At 41.7% G+C, this 9,355-nt stretch overlaps 1 protein-coding gene across 8 annotated transcripts; it reads left to right on the forward strand.

The window, feature by feature from the left end:
- Positions 1-329: 329 nt before the first annotated feature.
- VGLL1 (vestigial like family member 1) lies at positions 330-8,945 on the forward strand. 8 transcript variants are annotated; one of them, XM_057384938.1, is made up of 6 exons: positions 330-547; positions 3,066-3,129; positions 3,676-3,904; positions 4,510-4,929; positions 7,029-7,088; positions 7,346-7,720. In XM_057384938.1, the coding sequence occupies exons 3-6, from the start codon at positions 3,694-3,696 to the stop codon at positions 7,426-7,428; spliced, it is 774 nt and encodes a 257-aa protein (XP_057240921.1). In that variant the 5' UTR covers positions 330-547; positions 3,066-3,129; positions 3,676-3,693; the 3' UTR covers positions 7,429-7,720. The 8 variants fall into 8 exon arrangements, with proteins under 8 accessions (XP_057240921.1, XP_057240925.1, XP_057240924.1 ...); XM_057384942.1 differs by having other exon boundaries at positions 3,676-3,880; XM_057384941.1 differs by lacking the exon at positions 7,346-7,720 and adding an exon at positions 7,885-8,945 and having other exon boundaries at positions 331-547.
- Positions 8,946-9,355: the final 410 nt, after the last annotated feature.

Consider the following 9,355-nt stretch of genomic DNA (forward strand, 5'->3'; position numbering starts at 1 on the left):
CGTCCAGCAAAGAAAAGTGAGAAAATTGGTTATCCGGTTTATCTGAGTTGGGAACAGGTCATCTTTTTCTCACAGGTGTTTATAGTTACCAACTTAATAGTGAATATTCTGTAGCACGGCAGAGGAAAAGTCGTTTATCATCCTGGCCGAGTTTGGTTCTCTAACATAACTTGTTTATCATCCGATTCCGAACTCTTCCAAAGTCCACACTGTCTTACTTGTTGTGCATGCGTTGTCATAAAAAAAACCCCAAACCTACTTACAAGACTATTTTCCTCATTCCTGAAACCTCCTAACCTGGTTGACTTGTTGGAGTGCATTTCATGCATTCTTAGCAGATAGGCTGAAGGAAACGCCTCGTTCTGCGCAGCTGGAGGCTAGAAAGTGTGGGGAGTTTCGTGAACGTAGCTCGTCTCCTGCCGCGGTTGCTGCAGCGCGCTCGGGGCCAGTCGGACCTGGGAAGGATCACGACCTGCCGGACGCAACATGAGCGTCCCGCATCTGGAAAATCTGACTGGTGTGACACCACTGCCGACAGTGAGTTAAGGTAGSAGAAGTTGGGAGTAACTCTAACCCATATTCACTAACTTCCTCAAATGTTCCTTTATTTGAGGGATAACTTGATGAGAGGGCTTGTTTAATTGTGGCTTAGTACTTGGGAAGCAGGAATTTTTAAAATTTGTTTTTAAAACTGCTTTGAGTGATATGAAATCAAGAACAGAGTTCCCCGTTGGATGCTCCAGTGATGGGAAATCAATCCCCACATGGTAAGGGTGGGGAATGCGAAAGACATTGTAAAGTAATAGCGCTTGTGGTTAGCTGTCAACAGCCACCTCTCTTAAGCCGGCGTTGACCGTGGGTCCTTGTCCACCTGAAGGAGAAATAACTTGGACAATTACTTGCACTGTTTTTGCCATTATCAACCTATTCTGAGAGTAGTGTGATGTGAGCCGAGTCCTTCTCATCCTGAGCTCCACTTCCACTCTATTTGGACAATGGTGTGTGGTAGACACAAGTTGGAAGGATTTCTGCCTTTTGCAAACTAAGTGCTCCAAATTTAGGTCCTGTCTCCTGGGGCATTATAATCCTTAGGCACTTACGATCACTGAGAGGACTGAGATGTAACCTAGGTTATACCCAGCCTTCTTCTGGCTGCTTGTTGGAAAGCAAAAGAGGTTTCCAAGGGAAATAAGGTGGAAAAATGAATAGATGACCTTTTTTCTTTCACATGTATTATTTTTCCAGCATTGTAACTGTGATCAACAATCACACGAGCTGCCTCACAACAATAAAAGATGCTAAAGCAGGCCCAAATTAATGTCGGGAGACAGTTAGGCATGATAATAAAATGATACAAAGACACAATGTTTTGTACTGAGTGAAGAACAGGGTAAGTGATCCATTAGCCCCTCTGGGCCAGGGCTAATGCTTCCTAAATTGTATGTTGATGTGTAGTGCTGGAGCAGAGTAGGAAGAGCTGCTTTGGTGCTTGCTGTCAAGATGACTCTTTGTCCTTTCTCTGGCCATGTGCTTCCTCATGTCTTTGCCAAGCTTTTACTCCTTGGGTTGCAATTTTTAGTGGCAATTGCTGGCCCCCAGCAGAGCAACTGGGAAGTTCCTTGACTTAAACAGCAGGATGCTTTCTAAAACAAGACTGGGAAAAAACAGTGTCTCTTCCTGTGCTCAAAGTCCTTCCAGTTGTTTGGCTGGACTGTGCTAGGATTCCTGCTTTACCTCGTGAGCCTTGGGAAAGTGCCTGTAGATCGGGAGGATGTGGTTTTTTGTTTAAGTTTTCCATGCCTGGGAAAGCTGGGTCAGTTTTAAAGTTGCGAAAGATTGCCTTCTGATTCGGATGACTGTCGGAGTGTGACTTGCAATCCTGTTCCCACTGCTATGTTTAGGTGGATTGGAGGCAAAGCAGTAGAAATCCTAAGAGCGGGGCTAAGGACCTCTTGAGTCTGGATGAGTTGGTATTTGGTGACAGGAACCGGGCTGGCTGAGCGAGTGACTATGAAGCGGGGAGAACTGAACACACCACTTGCCGGAGGGAGGTGGAGGTAACAAGCAAAACTAGACAGGGAAGCAAATAATGAACATGGACACGAAGTTTGTAGGTGAAGGCTTAAGCATTAAAATGGGGATAGATTACAGTTTGATAACATTAATCCTCATATTTCTTACTATCTGGATACCGGTCTTGCATTCTGAACAGTTTTCTTTCATGTGCAAGAAAATTCTGAGAGACCACTTGAAGGTAGTCTTCACAGGCACTTCCGAGTATCCTTTGAGACACAGATGAGTGCAATATTTATTGGAACACTTCTGAGGATTGAGGGTTTTATGATTAGGAGAGAAATCAGATAAATGTGTTAAGCAGTGCTGTGTATTGCAGGGTTAGTTGAATGGAAATGAAAATCTAATGATTCATTATGTTTTATGCCGTACAACTGTGTATTAGCCAAAGATTTCCCCAATCTCTGAAAAATAACAGCCTTCCTTTTGCTACCAAGGTAAATCAATTATGCTATGCAGTGTCATGAGCTGACAATGAGACTGGAAATTTGAATAGAAATAGCAGGCRCTCCACTGCGTTTCTAGCTTGAGTTTTGCTAAATATGATTTTCATTAGAGAAGGACTTGTGATCTCTGGCCGGGGAACTTGCTCCGCTGCGGCCAGAGGCTGTACAAATGCATGAAAATGATGCTTTTGCAGGGCAAGCGGTGGCATTCCTTGTCCTACTCCTTACGTATCTGGCAGCAGAGATTTTTAAAGAGAACAAAAAGGAGTCTTACAGTCTTCCGTTAACTTCCTGCCAACTATTTTAGTGTGGTTCCTGCCTTAAACCTGTGAATTCTGTTCGACCTACAGTGTGTTTTAGCAGTCTTGCTCCCAAAATCTTAAGCAGCTGGTAGACCCACCATTTACCTAGATAAGTTGTTTCAAACAACCGAAGAAAAGGTTATTTCTTTCGTTGTTTGGTTTTGTTGTTGGTTGTTTTTTTTTTACTTGACTTTGCCATTATTTGAATTTCCAGTAATTTAATCTGAGTGTCTTTTTCTAACAGGTGAAGCAACTAATTCCTCTTAGAAGTCTTTTTGTTTTGGAGATCTGTGCTGACAGTGATCAAGGTACTTCAGACTTCACCTTAACTAATGAATATAGTGGCGGTTTGAATTTTTTCTTGGTATTGTTTTGTTTGGTTTGGGTTTTTTTCACTCTGTCATTATGTTTTTTGAACAATGCCAAAACCAAAATCGGACAAAGCGTTATGGTCGGTTCACCCTGACCTTCGTTCAGGGATAGTGCCATGTCCAAATTATTTTTGTGTTTCCGTTCTTCCGGCACAATTCCATCCTGAGGGCACATTAGAACACTGCTAGGTGCTAAGCCCAGGCTTACAAAGGCAGTGTGGCAAATGACAGCTGGTGTATAGATGTGTCCATTTTGCCCAAGTATTTCATTTTAGAAGCATCTAATCAGGAAATCGGTAAAGAGGAGGTGCATGGAAAAAGCAGAAACACAGAGAATCTAATCCTGCTAGTAAGCGTTCTTCTGGCCCTACTATTTTCAGGAGGAAGCTGGGCTCGCCACTCACTGGGCACTTTAAGTTGAATATTGTCTCTTTGACCTGTCTGGGTTTTTTTTGTTTAGGTTTCTTGGTGTTTTTTTTGCAGGGCCTGTTGGTCATTGAAATGGAAGAAACAAGGAAGCTCTCCCCAAAGCTGAGTAAAAGCAAAGAGCCTGTGAGAACAGAATGGGGATCTCAGAGTGTGGTGTTCACCTATTTCCAAGGGGACATTAACAGCGTGATAGATGAACATTTTTCTAGAGCTCTTAGCAACACCAAGAACCCCCAAGACTTGAGCACAAAGCACAAGGGTGAGACCATTGTCCTGAAAAATGGTGAGCTGCTTTCCATATGTGAGCCTGGTATTGGATGGGGGTGACTGGCTTTCGCTAAGGAATTTAAGATCCCTTGAGCTTAAATTTGGAATTGTGTGCAAACAAAAAGCAAGAAAATCATACTTGTGAAGCCCTGGGTTATGTAGTTGGGACCTCCTGGGTAAATCCCTGCGATTGCTGGAGTGATTCCCAAGTTTTCCATGGGCCTCTTGGCAGGGCTAGGTCATAATTTTACAGCAAAGTGTCTCCATCGCTGCTGGATACAATAAGTGTTTTATGAATTAAGTTGTCATCTTTACAAAAATGGATTTGTCTAAGCTTGCAGCTGTCAAAAAATCTGCTTAGGCTGGAGGCCATGTAGTACACATTTAATACTTAGTAGAAACATTGACGGTGATGCTTTAATCTGCTTTTCATATGAATTTATGCTTCATTTATGATTTATGTAATATGATTTTTAAGATAAGTGGCACTACAGTGAATATATCGTTCTGTAAGAATGAATATGCAATCTGGTAGCATTCCCTTAGAAGTCCAGTGGAATTTGCCTTGGGAAAAGAAGTAAGAATTGACAAGACTTCTGATGCTTTCTTTCTCTTTCTAAGTAGACAGCATGTCTCCCCATCAGTGGAATTTTTCTTCACATTGCTACAAACCATATCAGTCTTCTTCTGTGACAAGCGTGGCAAACTGCACTTTGAATTTTTCTGCTGCTGGTGTGGCAGGCCAGTACCAGCCATCGTCTTTGCGGAGTCATCCGGCTCAATCTGCAGGTTTATGGCCGTTCCCTCCGATTGGGACTCCCAGTGTCACCAGTTCAGCGTATCCTCACACCTTCCCCGACCTGCATGCAGCCAATGAGCCGCTCTCTGACAGGAAATACAGTTCTCTTCTTGGCCTTCTGCAACAGGAAAGGTGCTTAACATCCACGCAAGAATGCACCGTGAAGCAACACTCAAGTTCCGCTTGTATGACTGGACCTGCCAGGTTACAAAATGTGAGTCAAAGTTCAGCTCCTGAGAGAGGTAAGAAAATACTATCACTTTATTCTTTGATGAGATCTGGTGTAAAGTGACAGAATAACACAGTCTGTACCTGAGCTTCTCAAGCTGGACACAACTGCAGGCAAACTCACAAATCTTTTACAGTAGATAACCCTGATAAATACTGTAGTATTGCATGCGTTACATGTACTGTGGTATTACTGCAGTTAGCCATATAGTATGGGTTAACCAAAAAGTGCATTGCCTACTCACGCAATTTTTTACCTTCTGGCTTACATTGAGGAGATATTTTAAGTGAATATACGCATATTCATAGTGCTATCACAATCTCTACCCCAAGGGTATTAGAAGTGACACGTACCAGATGACCCCTCATTGGGACCAGACGGCGGTGCTCGGGAAAGATCCCTGAGCAGCCTCTCTCACTGTACAGCGTGTTAGTGATATTCTGAATACAGGATGGGAAGCTATAGCCCTTACCATCACAGCCGAGGGTTTTTCTTCCTCCCATTCTCTCTCTGCAGCTAGAATGATGAGGGTACACAGGCTGGTGGACCAGCCTTGCCATGTCTCCTGGCTAAGAGCTCCCTGCCTCGAACCATTGTTCCCCTGCCTGCAAAAGGCTGTGTCTGCTCCCTGCAAATTTCCCAGAGCTAATGCAATTCACACAGTGATGACTGTTGCTTGTTTATTATCCACAATTACTAGGAATCCCAATCCTAGATACTGCCAGCAAACAGCAGAAAGATGCCTGAAGTCCATTTATGTCCCCACAGTGTCTAGATTTGCTGGATAGTATTGGTCCCTTGCAAGTAATTCTGCCTTTGAGAAGCTCTCTGGGGTAAGGGTTCCTGGCCAAATCTCTGATGCCTGTTGGGCTTCCTCTGCACTGCTGTTCCTGGGCGTTCCCCAGTCAGGCAGCTTGATGCTGGTCTCCAAGGAAAACGGTTGTGAAATGGTTTGGGGAGTCTGCTGGAAAAATACAGCGTGTCCTACCTGGTGCTTCTAGACAAAAAAAGATCAAGTGCTTGAAGAAACAATCCTGAGGCTTAGGTTTTGAAAAATAAGCAAATATCAAATACCTCCTGTTTACCCAGTTTTGAAAGTGCATCAGCGGGAATTTGGCAAAATGTGGACTAAAGACTGCTTGCAGATATAAACAGAAGTATATCTACAGTTCCTCTTTTGAGGATACAACAGAGCAATGTTGTTGCGAGGACACTGACTGTAGATGTTTTGTTCATTTACTCCTGCTAGAATGTCTAATGCCTGTGTCTGTTAATGGTAAAGGGAAAGTGTCTTTATCTTCAGCAGTAATGGAGACTTTCCGCTCGTGGTGTATAAGCAGAAGTTTTGTGTATATGTTGCACAGGCACTCAACCTTGACTTCATGTAGGTAGTGCCTGACGGTTTAACTACTTTAAAGACACTGTCAGGACTTCAGGGATTTCATTTAAGAACAAGTTAAGGTACCCTCTTCCCCCAAGGGGGCAATATGAGCCTATCAAGACTTGGGAGCCCCAGGAAATTACTCCTTCAGAAAATGAGATATTTCATGAAAGCAATCTTGTGTTGAAAATAGGGAAGCACTGCTAACCATAGTGGTCTTTTTTCCCCCAAAACTTCACAGAGAAAAGGAATGAGGAAAAAATTAGAATGGAAATTAAACAGCTCAGTGTTCCCCAGCCATTACCAATTAAAGCCTTTTTGTTCAGGATGTATACAGGGCCTTTCTGAATATTCAGGGAGCTTCGAAGCACCACGCATGTAACACCATCCATGTGATTATCAAACAACCCAACGAGGATTGATAAGAAATGGCTGGTCCACGTTCTCAAGGAGTCTGGCAAATCCCTAGGATGTGTACATTTAGTTTGGCTTTGGGAGTCCCTGTTTCCTGGCTCTGTCAGTAAAATATACTTCTTGTGCTGTGTCATGTTTAAGAACAGCTGATATTTACATTTATGGAAGTGTATGTTTTTGTGCCAGACAGCACAAATTCCTCAGCACCTGTGCTATAGGCTAGGCTGCAAAAGCGCAATGTTTCTTTAGTAACTACTATCTACTTTTAGCTCTGTGCTGAATCTCTGCTCATTCCCAGTATTTTTATTTTTTTTAAGAGAGGAGAACAAGTTCTTATCAAGGCTCAGAAAATCCCAGTGTAAGCCATGCCGCTGCAGGTGAGTAAAGAAACGGCAGGTTTGGAACAAATCTGCAAGACAAACAAGACAGCAGCCTTTCTTGTGCATGCAGAATTAAAAATGATTCTTTGTTTGCTTCTGGACTGTATTTCAAAAGCTTGCTTTTCCCCCAGATAGAACCACCACCTCCCATAACTGCATTAACAAAGAAAAAGAAAATAATTACATTATATTACAATTAGATACAGGATTTTTTTTAAGTCACTGTACCTCTGTTTCTGTGCTTGTACCATCAGGCTGCCTGTTTTGCACTCGCTGTCCAAATTTCAGATCCCAGAAAGATATAACAGCCCTCGCTTTGTACCTCAAGCACCCATGAGGATAGCACTGCTGCAGTTAGCACCAACAAACCCAACCCACTGCTGGGTGAATTGTTCGAAGAAATTATTCCCAAAGCATTCAGGCTTCAGTATTTTCATAGTCTCTTGAGACTGGTCATACCCCATGTTGCTTCATTGGTGTGCAATGTTTTGGGGATACTTTGGATGGGTCATTCTGGTTATTCTAGTAAGGGCTCTTTCGCACCAGACCCAAAGGTGCAATTTTGTTTGCACAACATGTTAAGAAATTGCAAGGACAGTGCTGTTTGACCGTCCTGATGCTGCTCTGTCTTTCAGGTATTCAGATTCATGACAGAAGACGAGATTTATACTTTTAGTAATTTGATGTTTCTACTTTATTATGAAAGAGAAAGGTATTTCTGTGAACTTCTATTATTTGCAAATGTGAATCAAGAAGAAATGAACTGCAGCCATCCTCTTTTTTTTTCTCTCAGCTGGAAGAAGACGTGTACTATTTACTGTTTGGGGAATGAAAAAATCATCTGTCTCTAGAGAGTAAATAATTTCTAATGTTTGTGGTATCATCCTCAGTATGACAGTATGTTTGTTGTGGAGTATATTGTCTGTTTAATGCTTTTCATGTAGCTGTCTTGAAAGTACTCTTAGTAATTTTTAATCTTGCTGCATTTATTCATTTACCTTCTACGGACAAGAAGCACAATTCTTACCAATGCAGCTGTTAACCGACAAGCGCACAGACGCAGTTAGCATAAATTCAGTGCTGCAGCTTCTTTGCTTGATTTGATATCTCCATATTGTTTAACATAGTCTTAGTCACTGGCAAGGGACTTCAGCCACAGGCCAGCAACACACATTGTTGTGTTTATGTTTTGAAAGTGCAGCAATTTGTAACCATACTTGCAATGGGGATACTCTTCAGAAACTCTTATAATATGCTTATGCCTGAAGGCTCTGTTTTGCCCTCTCACTAATGCGTAATCATCCCCTAGAAAGCAGTGAATTCACAGTTGCTCTGAGAGGAAACCTGGATTCTCACTGGATGTAATTAAAATACTATTCAGCAAACAGCTGGAATGTTCTATTTCCCATCCTCTCTGCAGGTGTAAAAGGTTATTTTTCTAAATAAACTCTGCGGGTTTATTTTTTCCTTCTCTGCTGGCTATACATTAATTTAATATAATGTCTATAATATAATGATTAGCTTTTTCTGACAGCTCTATGCAGTTACTGAAAGCAATTTGACTTCTGAAATCTAAGCTTGTGATTTTATAGAACAAATCCTGAGCTGGTATAAGTGTTTGTAACTGTCGCACCAGATATCTCTGCTGCAACTGCTCCAGTTGTAACACATTGTGTAATTTTATTAGTAATATGAGTATAGCAAGTTCGGGTGTTTATGGTAGTAACTTACAAACTGAGATTTTAAAAAGAATGTGATTTTTTTGGAAGTTTGCTCTAACAGATACACGTTCTAGATCAATCTGAAATCGCAAGGGGAACACTTTTAACCAAATTAATAAAAGATACACCAATATCCTGTCTCACTATAGATGAACACTGAAAAAAAAATCCACTCCTTTTTAATATTTCAACAAAAATCCCTTTCTTTTCTTCTAAATTTAAGAATACTTCTCCAAGTAGTTTTCTTTTGTTGTCTGAAATCACTTAATTTTCTGATTTTTAAGGCGACATGGCAAGGTAATTTGACTTCCTCTATGGGCTGAAGCCAATATTTCCAAGCTGTACTCTGTGCATGCGCCTGTCTTACTGGCATGTGCTATAATTCTCGCGAACTTATTGCTTCGAAATATTGAAATCTTTTTTTCTTTCTCTTCCCTCCCTTCCAAAGGAAAATGCTTAGATAATTTCACTTAAAGGTCTGAGAAGGCAGTCTATTTAAATGCTCTTAAAGGTAGCGCTTCATTGAACAATTTGGTTCTGGGC

Source organism: Malurus melanocephalus, unplaced genomic scaffold, assembly GCF_030028575.1.
Source record: "Malurus melanocephalus ecotype Western Australia unplaced genomic scaffold, MMel_1.1 scaffold_758, whole genome shotgun sequence".
Lineage (NCBI taxonomy): Eukaryota > Metazoa > Chordata > Aves > Passeriformes > Maluridae > Malurus > Malurus melanocephalus.